We start from the raw sequence: 22,329 nt of genomic DNA on the forward strand, positions 1-22,329 counted from the left end.
ACTCAAAAAATTTTTAGATTATATCTGTAATTACAGACTTTAATACATAATTTAATCATTAATAAAATTAACATTTTTTAAGATTCTTATATCTATCAGCTTAAAGCCTTTGCTTCATTACTGTGTTGATCTAATGATTTACATCTTCATCTTCATCTAATGATTATGAAACTTTTATGTATATCTGTTTTGTTTGCCTTTTATTATTGGTAGTGGTAATTTGTCTATGTGTCTATCATTTAACAACCTATTTTAGATTAAAAGTTTGTTCTTTAGTAACTATTTTTAACTTTTTTAAAAATTTCTTTTGGTTTTAGAGTTTGTGTCTCTTTGTTTAAAAAAACTTTTTAAATGACATAGGTTACCTTTATAGAACTCTGTTTAAAATGTATCTGCATGTTGTATGTGTATGTAACATTTCATTCACAAGATATAAAAACTCTGTAGGTAAGGAAGCACTGAATTTCTGCTCTTCTTTCTTCCACTTTTCAGATGCTGAGGTTATAAGCATGTGCTATCACACCTCGTTTTGTAGAAAACTTTTCTAGCTTTCCTAACTTTAAAATGGCCATATTGCTTGCCCACCATTTCTTACCCAGAATTCCCTATGTTCATGTCATGTTTTGTTGTGTTGGAATGTTGTTTATATCTTAATATCAGAATGCTCCCCCACCCCACATATAAAAACTATTTATCTCAACAGTTTGTAAATTAAAGAGCACCAAAGAAATGGGGAAGCACACATTCTAGGAAGGTGTTCCTCAAGAATTCTACTTAAAGATACTGTGAATAGCTAAGTGTCACAATTGCAGGTGCTAAAATAGTTTTGGCCTTTGGAAAACAAGAGCTACTAGTATAGTAAAGCTGCAGAAAGAAAATAGGTTGTAATTCCATGTCAAATTTATAAACTAGTTTATCAGTTTTAGGGATAAATTTAGTTATTTTATTATATAGTAAAGTAGTATCCCTGTCATTATTTGTGTTTTGGTATCTTGTATTGCAAAGACCATGTTTAGTAGTTTAATAGATTTTTTTTTATTCTTTTCTTTCAGAAATTAGAAAAAATACATCAAGAAATTTCAGCAACTCACCTAATACCAATGTTGAAGTTGGAGTGAGTAAGACTTGCTGTCTCTGAATATTTCATCTGAATGTTGATGCTATGGGAACTGCAGTGTTGCAGTATATTGTATGGAATGAGTTTGGTTATCCACCTTTCATCTGGGTGCACTGAAAGTGTTCAGTGAATTGTCCCTTCACTGCCTAGATTTTAGGCCAACTTGCACACTGAAAAAAAAAAAAAGAATAGCTATGTAGATTTCAGAAATACACATTTACCAATTCATTGAGATTCTTAACCATATTTTCAGACACTTCATTATTTTATCAGTGTCTCTCAGGTGGGACTATCTTGGACCCGCCAATAATATAAATAATGACACAGAGGCTTTTTAATATTTTAAAGCTTAGGCCTTTTACTAGGCAGTCTCCCAAGTACTCTAACCTGACTAATACTGGCACTGTTTGTCCCACCACATGACCAGCTCTACCTATTTGTTCTGTCAGTTCACCTCTGTGTCTCTGGGAGTGTTCCTGGTGACTCTCCTGTGTCTGTTTTATTTCCTACTGTCCTTCTCTTTACCCAGAAGTTCCACCATCTACTTCTTGCCCCAGCTATTGTATGTCAGATCTTTATTACAGCCAATAAGATACATTGCCTTATGCAGGTGAGGAAGAATGAATATTTGCAAAATAAGAGACTGGTGATGGGTCATAGAAATAACAATAGCAAATTCTTGTATTTAACTCTTTGCCAGTACAGAAATAACTGTTGAATATACAAAGATACACCATCACACAATGAACCCCAACAAGTTAGAGAACATTGAGAATCCAGATTCTAACTATTAGGTGGAGCTGGGGTTAACTCAGTAGTGACAAGCATGAATGTGAACAAGACCAAGGTTCAGTCCTTAACACTGAAAAATTAAAATGTGTTTTCATATTTTAAAAAACATTTTTCTGCTGTTAAACTTGATTCTTTTTATAAAACCTTTTCAGCCTGTAGAGAAGAAATTTGATTTTGTTATTGACTTGACAAGAGAAGGCCTGTCTAACTACAACACAGGTAAAGGATGCTTTTACATGTTAATTTCTAAAAAAAAATATATATATATATATGATGTGAGCTTATATGACTGTACCAGAAATTACAGAATTGTTCTGTTATTGCAAGGCTCCCTCATGCTGCCTCTTTAAAGGCATACATACCATCTATCCCATTCCCTAAGCCCTGGCGACCATTGATCTGCTTTCTTTTCAATAATTAGATTATTTCAGTGTGATTATGAAATATCTATCATGAGATTGGCTTTTTTTGTGGTTCTTTGGCAGGTTATTCATGTTGTCCTGTATTAATAATGTGTTCTTTTTTATGGTCAAGTAATAGCCCAGGTATGGCTACATCATAATCTTTTTACCCTCTAAAGGACACCTAGGTTGTTGGAATACTATGAGTCGCTTCTTCCCATGTCACACATTGTTGTTCACCATAACAATAGTGCCAGAGAGGATGTGCCCAGGATCAGAAATAGAAGAATGTTATTCATATATCATATGAAAATGAAGAATTGTGACAACAGTTTTCTGTACCTCCAATTTAAACCAAAAGATACAGTTTTCTGGGACTTGAAGTCAATCGTATAGTCTCATTCTGAGTATTAAGAAGAGTAATTCACACAGCCAAGAAATTCAGTCAACTTCAAGCAGAATCAGAACTGAGAATAGCATATCAACACATGTGCTTGTTTTCTTAAAAACAATCTAAAAATTACATATGTTAGCATTGAACCAATACAGAGATGATTAGAATGGCCTTTGTATAAGGATAGCATACAAATAAATGCATGATGTTTCCATACTTAAAAAAAAAAAAAAAAGATGCAGTCAAATTAGAATCGAAGACTTCACAGATTTGTCAGCTAGAGCTATGTAAGCTAAAAGAAAGTTGGATGGTATCATTAAAAGGCAGGAGGAGGGAGATCACCTCCATCATGAATGAGCCTGTCTGGATCAGGGAGTTCATGACAACCATCTACTTCAGAGCAAACAAATGCCCTTCACTCTAGAAAGACAACAGGACTGAAAACAGAAGAGCAGCCAAAATATATACAAAGCCACACCAGATGTTATCTTTGTATTTATTTTTATTCAGAACTCATTTTGGAGGCCACAAGGCTTTAGTATGGTTTATGAATCTTTAGATTATGCAAAGAAAAACAAACCCAAATAAAGATTTTTGAAGACATGGCCTATATGAGGGAAAAAAGGCCTCAAGAAAAACAGCAAAAGGAATACAAGATCTGGATGAAAGGGGGATGAAAGGGGCTGTGGCTACAAAGGCCAACATTGGTGCTGCCAAAAGTAAGACAGGCAAAGATATTTCAGTAATAATCAGTCATGGTGACACAGTGTCTCAAGAGAATGTTGCCAAATAGAGACACAAAAGACCACTCAGCAGGACCATCCAAATTGAGAGCCTGTAATTAAGCCAGCCAGGACTGTCTGGAGAGAAACTTTTCTCATGGAACAGCCTCACATATATTTTATAGGGAGATTTTAGAAGCAAAGAACATAGATAAACTACATCCTGGTTGGCAGTTACAGGGGTGAAGCAAGGAAGCAGTTTCACAGAAGCCAAAAACATGCAGTAGGCTGGGGCATTTCAATCTTGAGTTTCTAGAACAGGGTGGGGCACATTGCCACAGGACTTTGCATGGTGGGTATAGAAAAAGAAGGGAGATAGTTTCAGGTTAAATCAAAAATGGCTTCAATTGAGGCAATAGAGGAATATATGCCCTGTCATAGAGATGACTCTGACCTGTAGAAATTTCAAGAAAAAAAGTATCAACCTCAAATTTTTTATCTAATTAATATTTTTCAAAAAGTGAATCAGTAATGGTGTTCACCTGTGATTCCAGCAATTGAAAGTTGGAGACAGGAGGTTTAGGAGTTAAGGCCAGTCCGGGCAATGTCAGACCATGTCTCAAAAACAAAAATATAAGCAATATTAAGGCTTTTTCAGATAAGCAAAATTTGTTGCCAGCAGATCTTCACTGTCAGAAAATAAGGTAGGGGCGTGTCTGTGTACATATGCACCTGTGAATACTGTGGAGGCCAGAAGTTTGTATCAGGGAGTTTTTAGACAGGCTCATTAAATCTGGAGCTTACCATTTTAGCTAGACTTGCCCAGCAAGCTCTGTGGACCTACCTATCTTTACATCCCCGATACTGGAATTGCGGATGGTTGTGCCTAGCTTTTATGTGGGTGCTAGCAGGTCCTCGTGCTTACATAGCAAACACGTTAGCCACTGAACCATCACCTTGGCCTAAAGGAAGTTCATTAAAGGAAATAAGATAATGCTGGGGACAGTATACAATTACAAAGAGCTGCTGCGGGCTACTGAGATGTCTCCATCCCAGCCTGCTGTGGGCAGTCCCTTATTTCAGATGGCAGGTCCCCTGGGGGGATGTATCTCCTGCTTCTCAGTCTCAGACACCATCCTCTTTACAAGATAACAACTGAAAAGTAGATTCATATTAAAGAGTGTTAACTAGATTGTGATACAGTAAGGACAGATATGGTAACACTTCAAATATAAGAATAATAAACCTGTTATGGCAATAAAATGGAGTTTTCAAGATACTCAATCCAAGACATTCAACAAAACAAAACTGAATCCAAAGCAGGAAGACCATTACTTTGATATAAATAAGGAAATAAGTGAGCAAACGAGATGTCCTAAGTAGTGTTATCATTAGGGAAAGTAAAGCCATAATGAGATATAGGGCACATCCAATAAAATAGCCAAAATGAACTGAAGGTTAAATGATATATTGGTAAGGGCATGTTGCAACTTGGGATTCTTTGTAACTGAGAATGGCTAAACAACTTAGTTTGGCGGTTTCTTAAAATATTACTTATAGTCTTATTGTAGCCTTGTCTGTTTCATATATTTATCCAAGATAAATGAAAACCCACACCTAAACAGACTTGATTTGACAGGGTCTCATTAAGTAGCTAATCCAGCCCTTAACTTGGAGTTTTACCTCAGTTTTCCAAATGCTGGGATTATAGCTACATACAATAAAAACATAAATTCTCATAACAGCTTTATTTATAATAGGTCAAAACTACAAACAGCTCTATACTACACCAGCTGATGAATATATATGTATATATCAAAAATATATACATACATATTCATGAATGAATGAATATATATTATGTTTCTTATTTATATAACTTAATCAAAAAAATAAAAAGTTTATATATGTAGCCTATGTATAATTTTACACACCATAATAATCCTGTATGTGAAATTCTAGAAAAGCCAAATCTTTTTTTCAGTGCTAGATATTGGTCTCTTGGCCATGTATGGTACTTCAATGCTCTGTCACTGAGATACATCTAATCTAATCAATCCATATGAGTGAGTGTGTGTGTGTCTGTGTGTGTGTGTGTGTGTGTGTGTATCTGGCTGTCCTAGAACTCACTCCATAGACCAGGCTTGCCTCAAACCCACAGGCTGCCTCCCAAGTGCTGGGATTAAAGGCATATGCCACCACTGCCCAGCTTATATATAACTTTTAGTGACAGCAAACCACTGATTTTTATGGGGTCAGAAGTGAGATATATTGAAAGGAATGCCAAAGAACTTCTCTTGATAAACTGGACATAATATTGTATGTCCATAATTCTAGTACTTAGGAAGTAGAGCAACAGGATCAGGAGTTGAAGACCAGCCTGAGATATGAGACCTTGTCTCAAAAAACAAGCACAGACAAGAGAGAACTTTAAGGTGGACAGATAACAGTATTCTATATCTTGTTTTAGTGGTGGTTTCAGGTTTCAAAAATATATATCAAAATTTAGAAAGGGTGTATCTTGTTGGGTATAAATTACATTTCTGAGTAGATCATTTCAAAAAATACAACATTAAAAAACCTTTTAATCAAGTTGAAACTAGAGACCACAGTTTTCACCTGTTTAATGAGAACCTTAAAATAACAGTTCTGGCTACTGTTGCTTTGGGAACACAAAACAGTAATGGCACTGTTGTTTATCTCATATGCATGTATGTGTATGTCTGTGTGTTTGTGTGTATGTAGATAGGCATGTGTGTGTGTATTCATATATATGTATGAATGAGCTGGAAAGTATTTCTTAAGACATTGTCATCACTAATGATAACAATACCACCAATTGGCAGAAATCCTTTGTCTCGCCAGGGCAGTGGTGGCGCACGCCTTTAATCCCAGCACTTGGGAGGCAGAGGCAGGCGGATTTCTGAGTTCAAGGCCAGCCTGGTCTAAAGAGTGAGTTCCAGGACAGCCAGGGCTACACAGAGAAACCCTGTCTCGAAAAACTAAAAAAAAAAAAAAAAAAAAAAAATCCTTTGTCTCTTACCACCACAAAGTTGAGTTTCTCTAGGCCTGTGTTGCTTTGTCTAGGGCTTATTGATTGTTATTTTGAAATAAGTAGTGTTACTCCTGTGAAATTGTGTTTCTTAGGATTTATATTTATTTCTTATTATTAAACTATTAACAGTCATTTTATTACTTTATATGATGATTTATTTGAAGACTTTGATCTTAGCAAACCCAGCTTTGATTAATTAAGCACCATTGAAAACCTACACACACTCTCAGAATTAAGATTAAAAAAAAGTCATTACATCTTTAAGACAGTTTCTTAATACCTGTACAATAGCTGGCCATGGTAGCATGGATATTTAAACCCAATACTTAGGAGGCAGAGGCAGGTGGTTCTCTAAGTTCTAAGGCAGCCAAAGCTACATAGTGAGACTTTGTCTCACATATAGACACACATATTCTCTCTCTGTCTCTGTCTCTGTCTCTTTCCTCTCTTTCCCTTCCTCCCTCCCTCTCTCCCTCTTCCCTCCTTCCCACACCTTTGTAAAAAAATAACTGACAAATGTAAAATCTTAATAATCTTTATATATCAAAAGTGAAATACAAACAAATCATTGTGGGATTGTGGTGTCGATGGGGTCGGGGGGGCGGTAATCAAGCTAGACAGACCTCATGTGGTGATTACTGATCTAGCCCTTCTACTTTATAGTGTTACCTACCCATTTTAATCCTCCCCATATGTTCTCTACCTGGCTGTTTAAAGCTGTCCACAAACCTTACTACATCTTTCTGATCCACTAAAGCTTCTTCATCCTCCCCACCTGTTTTTCCTGTTACGTTTGTTTTTCCTTTCCTCTCCCCTTTTCCACAATCAACATCATATATCTTATTCCCTCCATGTGAATACATGTCTCAGGAAAAAGTTGCCCTAGCTTGTGAGATTTTCATTTGGATATTTTTGTTTGAATTCTTATGCCATGTATGTTACATATTTATATGTGTTTGTAAGTAGCTTCATGTTGTAGACTTTATTGATCTAACAGAACAATCTACCTCTTACTTACTGTGGATCCCTTTCCCACATGTAAATACCTAATTCCTAGTTGCATGTTGAAGGATTTATTCTTAGAGGGAATTTTTATCACCTAAATGGAAAATTTTATGTATTTTTTATTAAAAGTGTATATTCATATGAATTTTGTACTTGTAACTATATCTACTACCCAAGGTGTACAACTGCTTAAATACTGTGGGATTTGTTCCAGGTAAATTTTACTTATTTATTTCCATTTTCTCGTAGTGCTGGAGCCTCCTCACTAATGGTAGACAAGTCCTTTCTCACTGAGATACACCCCCAGCTCTAAATTATACTGTCTTGTTCACAGAAAGCCCATCATTCACCCTGAAGTCAACTTCGAAAGCTGTTTTAAGATCAAAAGAAATAATCCCATTGGCAGAAAATGGAAATGAGGTACTAACTTGAAATGCTGGGTAATGGATACTCACTCCAGCAGAGTGGGGTTTATCTGTTTTACTCTGGAAACATCTGAGCCACATTTCAGCTTAGCAAACACCGAAATGGCTTTTCATAAAGTGTTCTGTGAAGCCACTTATATAATAAAAGGAATTCAGTACAACTTTCAGAAACTACAGGAAAAAAAAAAAAAAAACATGGTTTTTCATTTATTTTAAGAGTAATAGAACCGGCGGTGGGGCAGCCCTTAAGGCGTCCGCCTGCAGAGGGCGTGGGTCTCTCTTGTGCGAGTGTTCGAATCCCGCCCGTTCCTTCCCACGTCTCGTGGGGAAAAAAAAAAAAAAAAAAAAGAGTAATAACCATTGTTGATGAGGCAATTGGAGAAATTACTGCAGTATTTGGAAACACAATGTTGAAATGATATGGTTCTCCAGAATGCCTGAGACATTTTTCATTATGGTTTAGTAATATTCTACAGTGTAGAAATCATTCATCTGTCAGCTTGGAATGTGGTTCAGAGGTAGAACATTTACCCAGCATGTGCAAGGTACTGTGTCCAATTCCTAGGATCACTAAAAGTAAAACAGATCTCAACCACAAAAGAACATTCTATTTTGAAAATATTTGATCTAGAGGCCAGGAGATGGCTCAGTCATTAAAGTGCAGTACAAACAGGAAGACCTGAATTTGATCCTATAACCCATGTTTTAAAACTAGCTAAATCAAACTAGGTGGTGCTCACTTCTAATCCCAGAGCTGGGAAGACAGATCACAAGTGGATCATTCTTGTCCAGCCAGATTAGTTTAATGCAGTGAGACCTAGAACCCAGTGAGAGTTCCTGTCTCACGAAAGCAATGTGAGTGGCTCCTGAGGAATATAGCATGTGAGGTTGTCCTCTAACCTCTCTACATGTATGGATACACTGACAAAAGTACCAGCGTGTGTGCATACACACACACACACACACACACACACACAAAGCATGAGTCTAGCCTCATTTCTTTTGAAATAACTTTTTATTGCTTTATTGAAGGTTTGAAGAATTAGAAGATTTATAGGCCTGAGCTTGACCACTTTTTTCTGTACTCACCAAATGATCTCAGTGAACTTTCTTACAAATGTGTTTGTAGGGTTTTGGTTCATTTGAACACCTTCCACCTCTCCCAGAGCCACCAGCACCACTTCCTGAGATGGCAGACAAAATCCAAGACACACTTCCTCCCCAAAAGCCTGAGCTGAAAGTGAAGCGAGTGCTGAGGCCCACAGGCATTGCCCTGACATGGAACATTCCCGAGGTCAACCCCAAGTGTGCTCCTGTGGAGAGTTACCACCTCTTTCTGTGCTATGAGAACACCAGTCATTTGAGTTGGAAGAAAATTGCAGTAATTAAAGCTTTACCACTCCCAATGGCTTGCACCTTATCTCAGATTTTAGCTTCTACCAAATACTATTTTGCTGTCCAATCAAAAGACATTTATGGAAGATATGGACCATTTTGTAATATCAAATCTATTCCTGGATTTTCTGAAAACCTTATCTAAAAGTCCTCAGTAATTTTGTGTTGTATACATGTCGTGTTTTCATATTTGAATGTTTTGTTTACAGTGTTTCTCTAACACTGTACATCGTAATATCTTATGTTGCAGTTTGTGAACCCTTTGTTTGGGGACAGTCTTGTAATTGTCTTGGAATTTTATTTGTTTCTAATTGCATTCAGTATATACTTCTGTTATCTATGTTTTCATATATACCCTATCATGGCCCCATGTTGCCACTGTGTGTTCCTATGGTGGCTATGAAATTGCTGCTGTGTCTGAAGCCCTCAGGTACAAGAAGCCATTTTTCCCATTCTTGACAATCAGCTATAAGCAAAACCAATCATTTGCCAAAGGTAGGTTACCCTCTGATGCATCTCTGCCACATCTAGTATACAGAAATTCTTTCCTGTTGTTTTCATTCTAAAGCAGGCTATTGATTTGTGCCTTTTGTCTTTGTTTTTGTTTGGCTGACAATTATTTGAGAGAAATAGCTTGGAGATTTTGCTTAAACAGTACAAGTTGTTAGATCAGACTTTGTGGGACAAGCCTCTAATGCCAGCACTTGGGAGGCAAAGGCAGACAGATTTCTTGAGTTTTGGACCAGCTTGGTCTACATAGAAGTTCCAATCCAACCAGAGCTACATAATAACAGGCTGTTTGAAAAAAAAAAAAAGTGGTTTTGTTAGACTGTGTACTACGAACATGAAAATGCAGTGTTTTTTATAAAAAAAAAAAATCATTCAACCTGCTATTTCAGCCATGGAGTTAATCTCTCAAACATGAGGCTTTAATTTGCTGATTCCTAATTTCTGTAAATACCTCCCTTTGCCAATTTCATGGCTTCTATCAGAACTCAGAGAAATTAACACTAAAGGCTCAAATAAAAGAGCAGTATGCATACCTTGCACTAAAATGAAGTGCAAGCAATTCAGGAGAGACTTGAGATGCCTAAGTCACTACCCAAAAGAAACAGACTAGATAGCTAGTTACTGGGATGTTAAAAAGCAAAACTGCAGCATCATTTTCAAGTGGGGTACTCTTCTGGTATATAGTGGAAGTTCTGAGATATCAGAAAACGGTTTCCCATGGTATTTGAGGTGACTCCATCTTCACAAATAAAGCTGTTACTTTTGGGGGGTTTCCTGTCTTTATGAGACGTGTGTGAATCAGATGTGGTGGCATATACAAATCTTAGTTCTTGGGAGGCTGATGCAGAAGGATTGTGAATTCAAGGGTAGCCTGATGTGTATGGTTTGTGAAAGAAGTAGGTTTGGGACTAGCATGGTGGTGCATGCCTTCAGTCTCAAAACTCAGGAGGCACATCCAGGTAGATCTTTATGAATTTGAGGCTAGCCTGGTCTACATAGCAAGTTCCAGGACAGCCAAGGCCACATATCAAGTACCTGTCTTAAAGAACTAAAGGGGAAACTATTTCCAGATGTGATCACCTGCCTGTTTTCAGGCATTGTAGTGGATAGCAAGACTTGAGGTCACTGTGTGTGTGCAGACAGCCTATCTGGAAAGCTGACAAGATCACAGGATGCCTTAGAGAAAGGCTACCATCTGATCTTTTAGCTAAACATTGCTGGTTTTGTCCTTTGAAGGAACCTAGAGTGGAGTTCCAAATGTTAATATTACAGTGGCACCAGAATAGAGCTAACTTAAGAACAGGAACATTTCTGCCACACAGCACAGAAAACTAATACCTCATAAAAGTTTCCTGCACTTACAGTGGAAAGTGCTTTGGAGGAAAATGCTTTTTCTTCCCAACTTGCCAAAAAGCCAAAACTGAATGTTGAGTAATGGCAGCTGGTGGCTCAGAATCTCAGACCCAGGCCTGGACAATAGCCAATAGAAAATGGCATATTGCAACATCCTGTATAGCTTTAGACTTGTAATGATTTATAAAAATTATGTTTTGACACACCTTTTTTTAGATGAGGAAATTATACCAGAAGAAGTCATATCCACTAACCCCACAAAAATCTGGAGCCAAGATTCAATGCCAAGGGCCTGGTTCCTAGCTCCACAACGTTTATGCCATACTGAGATGGATAGATGGAACAAGACGTATGTCATCTTTGCTACCTTAGGGTCCCATGTTAAAGCCCAGCTATAGAAACTGAAGTAAAAATGCAAGTCAAGTATGTGCTGCTGGGTTCTGTAGAACAGTAGCTCTCAACCTGTGGGCTGCACCCTCTTTGGGAGTCAAAAGATCTTTCACAAAAGACTTCAATGGTCACCTAAAACCATTGAAAGGAAAAATAAAGATGGCAGCCACCACTGGCACCTGCTATGGAGCTCTAAGGAGGCTTTGAAGGATGATGAAGCAGTGAAAATGAGTCTGCAGTGCCCACAATAGCACTGGAATAACTAAGTGGGGTGAGGCTAGTCTTATAGGAAGATGCTTTTAAAAAGTGGACTCATGAAATCAGAAAGAAGATGGAACAGAGCTGCACGTGGCAGAGAATGACAAATGTATACCCTTCCTAGTGTCTCAGGACAGGGAGGTGTGTGGTAGCCAGGAGCTCTCACTGAACCTGCCCTTGGATGCCCTGCCTAACTGCAATATCACTTTGACCCTGGGCAACAGCAGGATATCTCATCGGAGATAAGTCTCAGCAATGGTGTAGTATATATGGTGCTTCAGAAACCTTGAACCAGACCAATGATTAGCAATGAATATTTGCATATAAAGCTGTTTGGGCAAAAAACCATATTGTGTGACATTGTAGTTTCCAATCCCACTACAACAAATGACTATGCAATAGAGAGATGGGAAGAATTGAGACACAGAGCAGTAAGTATGCAGTGAAGACAGGCAGAACTAGAAAGGTGACAGCAGTGACAGATGTGAGAGAAGGCTGCAGTGTCCTTGCTGAGTCAGGCCACCAGGTTGGTGTACAGCAAGCTGAAGCTTGTGAGGAGTCACCCCCTGAATACACTGCCCAGCCATACAAATTGTCCTGGTTCTGAGCAACAACAGGATGTCTTAAGATGAAGAATGTTTCGTTTTCTGGATTGGATCTCCTGGAAAGACCTCAATGGACTGCTGCCCCAAGAGCCCATGTTGGTAACCATAGTCTACTGCCCCAGGCCATCTCAAAAGGTTCGTATGGATGTCTGTATTGATGTCTCTGGCCTGTGCCCAGTGGCCTGAAACCATATTGATGTCAGTAGGACATGCTGTTACTAGGCGCCAAGTTGATGATGTCCTTGGTTTCCGCTGCTGCCAAGAGCCATGCTGGTGGTACTTTTACTGGGTACCATGTTGATGCCCTTGGTTTGAGCTGCTGCCAAGGGTGTTCATGGCCAGTGCTGCAGCAGAAAGCCATGTTATGTTGATGTTTGTGTCTGTACTGCCACCAGAGACCATTCTGAGGCATGTACTGACAACAGAGACCATGTGGATGTCTGTAGTCCATGCTGTCACCAGAAACCATGTGGAAGTCCATGATCCATGTTCCTGCTGACTGTAAAAGACAAGGAAACTACTTTTTGCATTGTTTTCAATGTCTGCAGACTCACAGCTGAGTGAGAGGGACATAGAAGGCTTCTGTGACAGCTTCCTATTCCCCTCCCAGCAAAAAAAATAATAAAATGAAATTAAAAGTCTAATCAGAAAGTCATCAAAGGGAACTCTTAAAAATTGTTATAAGAATGCTGAAGGATGTCGGGCGGTTCTGGCGCACACCTTTAATCCCAGCACTTGGGAGGCAGAGGCAGGCGGATTTCTGAGTTCGAGGCCAGCCTGGTCTACAGAGTGAGTTCCAGGACAGCCAGGGCTACACAGAGAAACCCTGTCTCAAAAAAACAAACAAACAAACAAAAAAAAAAGAATGCTGAAGGATAGCTTTCCACAATTTATGGCTTCGGGCGGGCGAATTGGTGGGGAAGAACTCGGTTTTCTTTAAGGAGCTAACTACCATGCTCCAGTGAGTATGTGGGTAACAATTTGGACTCCTCCTCTTCCTCTGCCTTTGTTTTCTTGCTCAAAGGTTGAGGTGTACCTGAGAGGACTGGGAAGTGAAGGTGATCAAGGTTCATTATGTGAAATTCCCAAATGATCAATAAACTATTATGTAAAGAAAGGCCATAAGAAAATATTTACATTATGATTCATAACAGTAGCAAGGTTACAGTTATGAAGTAGCAACAAAAATAATTTTATGGCTGAGGGTCTCCACATCATGAGGAACTGTATTAAAGCATCACAGCATTAGGAAAGTTGAAACCTACTCTGTTCTAGAACAGAACTGATTGAATGTGGGTGGCAAAAAGGATTTATTAGACTGGCCTACATGTGTTCTGTATGACTGCCTCCTGTGACCTCTGTTCACATGAGACAACAAGATACAACTGGATTGATGGGCCCTGCACCTGTATGAACTGTAGATATGCATGGCAGTCACAGTCTCCTGGTATGACCTATAGAGCTTGAAAGCTGCTTATCAGAACACCTTCAGGGAACCTGCTTAAGTAACATCCTGGACACTGGTGATGGCTTTAGTCCCTCTGAATTTACATGCCCTTGCCACCCACTGGCTGAGCTCCTGACTTCTCATCAAGTTCTGTGATTGCCCCTATTCTCTCACAGACCTGTGAATAATAAAATGTTTACATTTCGTGCTATTTGTGCTGCTACCTCTGGTCCACAGTTGAACCTAATTTGCTCTAATCAAAGCTTGGCTCTCTTGGTAAGAAACTGGTTGTGGTACAGAGCCACGAAGGTGTCTGCCCACCTACACAAGCTTCCTGTTAAAGGGACATCTGGACACTGTTGTTCATCTTTCACTTGCCATGATAGAATACCTTAGGTAGCCTTGAAAAGAGATTGATTTGGATGTTTCAGTCCCTAGTCTGCTGTATGGTTGCTTTTTAAATCTGTAATCAAATGTGATGGAAGAGGGGGCCAGGGTCCCAGTATCCCCTTCAAGAGCATGCCCCAATAATTTCCCTTCTTTCTATCAGGCCCTACCTCATCAAGATTGCACCATTTCCCAATAGCACCATCAGCTGAGGACCAAGCCTTCAACACAGGGACCTTTGGGGGCTATTCCAGATCCAGAGTGCAACAGATAGGGACCAAGCCCTCCACCAGGAGAAAGAAGTTTCCTGTGAAGGTACACCATAAAGTTCTATGACTGTCACCCCTTGGCCCCTTCAGACCAGGGCTGGAGTTTGTAGCCTTTCCAGGGAGACTTCAAGAGCGGATTAGAGGAGGTGACAGTGGGGTGGTGATCTGTCAAGGAAAAATCAAGCCCTTACTAGTAGTGATGGTTAGAAGCAAAGGTGGGGTGCAGGAATTAAGGAGGTAGAAATGCCTTGTTTCCTAGTAACAGTGAACTGGGACAAGGAGGCCACGAGCTTTGGCCATCTGGATAGAAAAGTATTATTGTTATTTGTTTTTTCAAGATCCCTTTTCTCTGTGTAGCTTTGGCTGTCCTAGAACTTGCTTTGTAGGTCAGAGCCTCTGCCTCCTGAGTGCTGGGATTAAAGGCATGCACCACCACACCTGGCTTACAAAACATTATTTTTACAAAAAAAAACAAAAAACAAAAAACACATCATACATGAGCATTGTCCTGGTGGGAACTGCAGACAAAGCCCTGGAAGTCTTTTAACACCTGCACTCCACACTCAGTCTGTGAAAGTGGCATTGCTTTAACAGTTCATGAGGTTCAGAACCTCATGGCATTTATTCCTATAGAATGCCACACCTCTAGCTGAGCATTGCAAACACTATCTGCAGTGCTGGTCTCTTATTCCTGAGAGGAGGCAAGATCTTAATTCTGATGAAATCTTGAATCACCTCATAATTTTAATTGATGTGTAATTATATGTCTTTATGTGATGATTTTATATATGTATGCAATGTACATCAGTAAGTACGGTAGTTAGTCAACATCAACATCTCCTTAAATATTCATAAAAATGTACAATAAATTGACACAAGCTCCAATCACCCTATTGTAGTGTACAACACTAGAACACATTGTTCTGTCTGTTTTCCTACCTCTTAACTGGGCTCTCTCTGTTCTTCCTCACCTCCGGTGACTACCATCCTCTCTGCCTGTATGAGATCCATGTGTTTTAGTTTCCAAACATGATTGAGAACTTTTAGCATTTACTCTCTAGATTGGCTTATTGGTTGGTTGATTAGTTAATTAGTCAATCTAGAGACAGGGTCTGACCTTGAACTCAAATATCCACCTACCTCTGCCTTCCAAGTTCTGGGATTAAAGGAATCTGTCACTATACCCATATCCCTAGACTAATCTTAATGTTGGACTGTAAAAAAAAAAAAACAAAAAAAACAAAAAAAAAACCAGGCATCTTAGATGTAGGGAGGAGGTTTCCTAGTAATTGGGTATTGATTGATTTAGGCATTTCTATTAATTGGGTATTGATTGATTGACTGATTGGTCAGTTGGGTAGTTGTATTTAGCAGTACTAATGATTGAACCTACGACTTTGCACATTCCAGGCAAATATTCTAACACTGATCTCTTCTTGGCCTTGGATTTCATTCAAAATGCACACTAGAATAAGTGACTTTACTTTTCTGAATGTGTCCTCAGTAAAGAGAGTACTTCATCAGACCTCCACAAGTTTCTTAGTTCAGATCCCCCAAAGTTCTAAAGCACCTGTGTCAGAAGAAGCTGAGCATTCTGGGATCTTTGAGACATCTGAGCTGGCTGATGCTGCTCTATTCCAATAGGTTTGTCAAGTGTCATTCCAGGTGGCTGCTGACATGTATAGAGACTCATCTGTAACATGTCATTTGGTATTTTTTCTCTTCCCTTCTGGAATTCTGCTTTTCTGACAGTACTTCTTTTTTCTTATTTTTGTTTATTTATTTTTAGTGACTTTCCTCAAATAGCAATTGTATTTATCATGGAATTACTGAAAATACAATGGGAGAAAGATTAACATAATAAAATCTCTCATGTCTGACAAAAAAACAAATGTGGTCTTAGAGAAGGAGAGAATGCATTCAAGAAGACTTTGTAACAGGAAGAACCTGGATCAAAGCTGATCCAAGTGCATGCCTGGCCTTTCAGTGTGTATAGGTCAGAGGACAACCCTCAAGAGTCAGTTTTCTTGAGGTTGATCTCTGCCTGTTTGTCTTGCACTTTTTCTGCTGAGCCATCTTGTTGGCCCTAGAGGTCTTTTAGAGGGAGAATTAAATTGTTGAGAGTAAAGAGGAGTCTAGAAGGAAATTGTGTTGAAAAACAACATTTTGAGAGCATCTCAGAGTAGAACCAGGGAAGCTCAAGATTCAAGAATCATGCACAGCCTGAGCCACAGCCCGGCCATATGAATTGTTGAGTCTGGAAGGGGACGTGGAGCAGGGTTAAGTCTTGAGGTTAGGTGTAGGGATAAGTTTTGCAAGGCCAGAGACTTTGCAAAGGCTACAAAATTAACAATGAAGGATGCTGCAAGTATTCCAAAGAAACCTTTCATCTCAGCGTGAATTCTTTCATTATTCATGAAGCCATTTTATTAAAACTATAACTGCTGAGAACAAATGTTACACCTGGAATCCTAGCAGTTCATCAGGTGCAGCCGAGTGTCAAGGTGGCTTTCCTGAACCTGTTGCTTTCCTTTCCTTGTAACTGGTGGGGTCTCCTATGTCTTCTTTCTTTGCTTTAAACATTCCATACAACCCAAGCCTTTGGGGAACACTTAGTCTGCTTGCAATTTCCAAGCCCCAAATACATCGCCTTCTTCACTCTTGCAGTTTCCAAGCTTGACTAATCAGTCAGTGCTGGGCAAAGTTCAGTATTATGACATTCGATCATTCACTTCAACAAGTCTCAGGGTTAAAGGGGCAGCTCACGTGTTAGAGTGCTTGCCTAGCATGCCAAAGGCCCAGGGTTTGCTCACCAGCACTGCATAAAATGAGTATGGAATTCCAGCACACTGGAGGTAGAAGCAGGAAAGTCAGAAATTCAAGGCAAGCCTAGTCTACATGCCCAGTCCCTCCCCTTACCTCTCCCACAAATTTCAACTCCTGCCAGCCTTATTTCTTCTAAATTCCAGGTAACTCCCTCAGTCCTCCACCAGCCATAAAATCACTGTTTTATGGGGCTGTGCCATTGTTTTATTCACAATATTGTTTCCTACAGTCCGAGAATTTTCTATCATACTTCCAAACAAGAAAAGGCCTTCTGTGCCTTAACCACATGCAATTCCTCTACCCCAGATACATGTCTGTTTAATCAGTTTTTGCACCCATATTGTCCTTTAAAAAGGGGAAAGCTAATTATGGTTGTCTTGGTTATTGTTCTATTGCTGTGGAGAGACACCATGACCAACTCTTATTTTAAAAAGCATTTAACTGGGGGCTTGCTTAGAATTTTAAAGGGTTAGTCCACGACCGACTTCATGACAGGAAGAAGACAGACACAGCACTGGAGCAGTGGCTTCGTGCTTTATTGTGCTTTATGTCCTGACCCACAGGCAGAAGGCAGACAGGATGCAGGGCCTGGCACAGGCTTTTGTTAATGGACACATTTCCATTAACAAAGACCACGCCTACTCCAGCAAGAATGCACCTCCACTAACTAAGCATGCAAATGTATCAGCCTTCCTTGGACATTTCCATTCAAACCAGCACAGGTATTTCCAAATGAGAACATTTTTGGCTGTGACTTCAGCTCCTGTAGTTACAGGTTATCCTATACATTACCTTGCACTAACAGACTCTAGTCAAAGATAGAGTAGAGGAAGTTGATCCTCTCTCAGTGTTCGAACAGTCAAAACAGATCTTAGAAGCTTTATTTACTGAGAAGTATTGACTTCTCCTTGGGGAGCATGGCATCTCTTTCCTCATCATGTCTGTCTGTCTCCTGTATATTGACTGAAAGCAGAGAGATGAGTTGTTGTTCTAAACAGTTGCTTTGAATTCCAGAAAAAGAAAATCTTCCGACAGAGAAAACCCCTAGAGGAGGAGGAGCAGGCTGCAGCAGGGTACAGAAGTTAGATCTTACAAGAACTAGACCGAGTCCCTCAAGCAGTGACAACAGGAAAGGTTTCAACACCATCTTTCAAAGTCAGAACCAGACCTTACCTTGACCAGGGTTGCTTAACTGTGTATGTCCATGTCAAAGCCTTTAAAAGAAGACCACTTAATTAAATACGCTACAGTGATTCTAGTACAATGAACGTGCTCTATAGCTATGACTAGAAATGGGTAGTTGTGTGTCTAAACTGAAATATTATACAAACATTGAATAGTTGGAGGCATCTGAGCTGGATATGTGCAAACCGATCAGTAGGTGCTCTTTCAGTGATTAGTTGTTTGAGACAGAGTCTGATGTACTCAGTGCCTTAACTCACCATGTACTCAAGATACCTTCAACTCCTGATCTTCTTGCCTCAGCTTTTCAGTGCTGGGATTACAGGTATATGCTACTATACCGAGCAAATAAATGCCCTATTTGAGAGGTGTGTGTGTGTGTGTGTGTGTGTGTGTGTGTGTGTGAAAATGCACACATCTGCCCCCCCCCATGTTCTCCTTTCTAAACTTTGCATCACATATAACTGAACATGTGAATTGGCCAATACAAAATTTGATGTTTCCTGTGTTCTGTGTACCATTCTGATGGAACCCACCACCAGCCAGCCTGACTAGCTCAGCTTTGGCTGTATCTATTGGCATTGACTCATTTCACATTCTGTTGTGTAGCTAAGGAACTCTTGATGTCAAGAATCAAATCTGGGCAGCTTGTGCTTGGAGATTTGAACATTAAAGTGTCATTGACAAATTATGTCTTCCTTTAACCTGAAACAAGAATATAAATGTATGGCTGGGAAGGAAATAAGGACAACTTGGGGGACCTAGCGTAACACTGTCAATCATAATCATTTTCTTCAAGTATTGAATGCTATGGAAATAACAACTGTTTGTCTGCTGCTGAGATTTCTGCAAGACTAGCCATGGCTGTGTTCAGCCTTCATCATCTGAAGTTTTGATCCTTGTTTTACAATTAAATTCATGAAAAATTGGCTCAAATGGCTATTTTTCAAACTAGCTCTTTAAATATCTGTTCTTATGGTGTTTTATGAAAAACTTCCCAACTGTTCCCTGCTGTCATTCTGTAGAAGTACACCTCCTAATGAAAGGTATAGAAAACTTATGAAAAGTATAGAAAGTTTTTATGACCCCTACAACTGAGCAAAAAAAAAAAAAAAAAAAAAAAAAAAAAATATGCAGGCAAACCAGTTCACTAGTTCCACCAAGAAAGGAGAACTAAATGTGAGATTTTAGGTCTTCACTGCCCCAGGATACAGTCTACATTCCAGGAGGAGAACATTATCCCTGAGTCCGAGGACCCTTGCTGGATTAACATTCAGGATAGGAAGGGAGAGGCTGATTAACATTCCTCAGACCTCAGGGAAGAGAACCCACCTGTGGGTGGGGAAAGCCCAAAGCACAGATGGTTGGACAAGGTTACATTCTTGTGAAAGATGAGTGTACAAGATGTTTCCGCATGACTCTGACTTTTTGACTTTCCACTGTTTTTATGTTTCCTTAGTTACCCCTTCACACACTCACACCGGGTTTGTGGGTTCCCCTATACAAGACTTCCCCTATCGAGGCTGTCTTGTCAATTCCTCTGCTCCTGCATGAGTTATGAGTTGACCATCAGCCAGTTGATCCCGAAATATACCTCTTGATGATTGCATCTAGATCGGTGTCTTGTGAATTATTGGGTGGCCGTGACATCCCGAGACTTGAGTAAGGGACTCCTCTCTCGGGGAACTTTCACTAACAAATGTAATCTGATAGGAGTTAAAATTTTGTATTTTATATGTATGAATGTTTTGCCTTTGTGGAAATGTGTGTGCATACCTCGTGGGGGTGGGGGTGGGGAGAAGGGTGACAGATCTGGAACTCCAGTCACAGATGGCTGTTAGCTACCATGTGTATGCTGGGAACCAAATTCAGGTCCTCTGCAAGAACAGAAAAAGCATTGAACTGCTCAGCTGTTTCCCCCAGCCCATAAACAGTATTTTTAAGATGCTAAAACATCACCTACAGAACAAACAAAATAAACTGTGAGAATGGGCCCCAGGGAAGCCAGGCCTAAGGACCATTCTTTTCACATCAGTTACCTGCTTGAATCCTGTCCTTCCCAGAAGGTTTATTAGCACCTACTCCTTGGCATCTGTCTCTCTTCCCACCTGCTTCTCTCCCCACATAGCTTATACTGTGGAATCAGAAAAGTGCAGCTGGGACAATCCAGACCAGATTACAAGGTAGTTAACCAGGGGTTTTCAGTCACAAGGGAAGTACTAGTCAGAATCAAGGTGAAGCCGTGCTGGGTGTGGTGGCACACAGTGACTTCAGTACACAGGAAGCTGAAACTCGAGAATCATGAGTTCGACAGCCTAGGCTACACTATGAAACCCTGTCTCAAGGGTTGCAACAACAACAAGAAAAAACAAATGAAGTCATTTGTGTTTCATTCAGTTCTATCTGAGAGCAAAGACGAGAAAATTGTCTAACTGCATGTCTGCCAAGTTTGGCTTCTTGCTGTATTTTGTTCTAGAGTGGTGCTTCTGCTTTTAGGTTTAAACAGCTGGCTGTTTCACTTATATGCCTCTGTCATTATCACCTGTCCCCTTCATGTGTACTAGTTTATCAGCGGGCTGAAAAGACTGCAAAGCCAGATGAACCAACACCTGAATTCCCTCAAAACTGTGATGATTTTAAACACAAGGGGGAGAGTTGAAACAGGCACTTTGAAGGTGCTTTTGCTAAAAAGCATAGATTCATGGATTTGGGCTCTAATTGAAGAATAAAGGCTTGCCCTCATGTCCTCATGCCCCCGTGCCCTCATGCCCTCATGAGTCTGCCCATCTTTTGAAGACACAAAGGTAAGTCATTGTTGTAAACCTGTAGTCATCTTAGATTCTGGGACATACAAAACATTGCAGAATGGACATCACCCTCCCCAGATCAGTCACTTAGCGATGAGGGGGAGACAGCACCCTGGAGCAGGAATAACATCCTGTACCTAAAATACCTCATCTCTCCAAGCAGTACGGACTTCTTCAGACTTGCAAGCTGGAAGCTGGAAGGATGGACAGGAAGAGCTCACCCAGACAATTTTGCACAACTCTTACCCCTCTATTCAAACCTAGAGCTTATGTCAGTACTTAGAGGGTAACTTGGGGTCATTAGAGTGTGTTATCTGTACCTCTTCCCACAGTGGCCACATGAGTTACCCTCCCCTCTGCCTCTCCCCATTGGTTTTTTATTGCATGTTGGAATGGTGGCTAGTCTGGCCTTTGGCAGTTGCCTGCATTGTAGGAACCACACGTGGCAGTAATGACTTAGGATCATGGAGCATTTTACTTCATATTTAAAATTACATGGGCCATTGTAAACTGCTGGCCCGATTTCCCATGGAGAAACAGGGTTGATTCTTCTCTTTACTAAGCAGCTTTTTTAGGACATACTGAAGACCCCCAAACTCAGGAGACCCTTACTCAAGTCTCAGGAAATCACGGACACCCCAAAATCACAAGACACCGTACCTGGATGCAATCAGCAGAGGTTTATTGGGGAGAGTTGGCTAGCCAACAGTCAAACTGCTCGTCCACGCAGGAACAAAGTTTGACAAAAGGCCAGCAAGCTGAGGGGCTTTTTTTATAGCATGGGGTGGGGAAAGGGAGGAATTTTCGAGTGGTTACACATAATTGGTTACATTTTCGCACGGCTACACATGATTGGTTGTTTTACAAATTTTGAACATCAGCAGGCTGTAACACTGGGAAAACCTCAAAGGGTGGGGGGGTTGGACCAAGAACAGTGGAAAGTTAGCTAGTTTTTGGAACCACCCAGATAACTTGCATCTTTCTCTGTG

The 22,329-nt window shown here is 40.0% G+C and overlaps 1 protein-coding gene and 1 non-coding gene across 8 annotated transcripts in view; both read left to right on the plus strand.

Annotated features, from left to right (window-relative positions):
- Nucleotides 1-20,134, plus strand: part of Atf7ip2 (activating transcription factor 7 interacting protein 2) — a 44,789-nt gene extending 24,655 nt beyond the window's left edge. For 3 of the 7 annotated variants that reach the window (XM_034506858.2, XM_076937408.1, XM_076937407.1), the window contains 4 exons: nucleotides 1,053-1,114; nucleotides 2,062-2,128; nucleotides 7,821-7,906; nucleotides 9,041-10,599. In XM_034506858.2, coding sequence (XP_034362749.1) covers nucleotides 1,053-1,114; nucleotides 2,062-2,128; nucleotides 7,821-7,906; nucleotides 9,041-9,451 — 626 coding nt within the window. In that variant the 3' untranslated portion in view covers nucleotides 9,452-10,599. Of the gene's footprint in view, nucleotides 1-1,052; nucleotides 1,115-2,061; nucleotides 2,129-7,820; nucleotides 7,907-9,040; nucleotides 10,600-14,419 lie in introns of those variants that run through there. The other 4 variants (XM_076937409.1, XM_076937410.1, XM_076937411.1 and 1 more) reach the window with 3 other exon arrangements.
- On the plus strand, nucleotides 2,819-2,923 carry LOC117712123 (U6 spliceosomal RNA). The gene has a single exon (XR_004607198.1). It is a non-coding gene; the product is annotated as a U6 spliceosomal RNA (small nuclear RNA).
- Nucleotides 20,135-22,329: the final 2,195 nt, after the last annotated feature.

This window comes from Arvicanthis niloticus, chromosome 6, assembly GCF_011762505.2.
Source record: "Arvicanthis niloticus isolate mArvNil1 chromosome 6, mArvNil1.pat.X, whole genome shotgun sequence".
NCBI lineage: Eukaryota > Metazoa > Chordata > Mammalia > Rodentia > Muridae > Arvicanthis > Arvicanthis niloticus.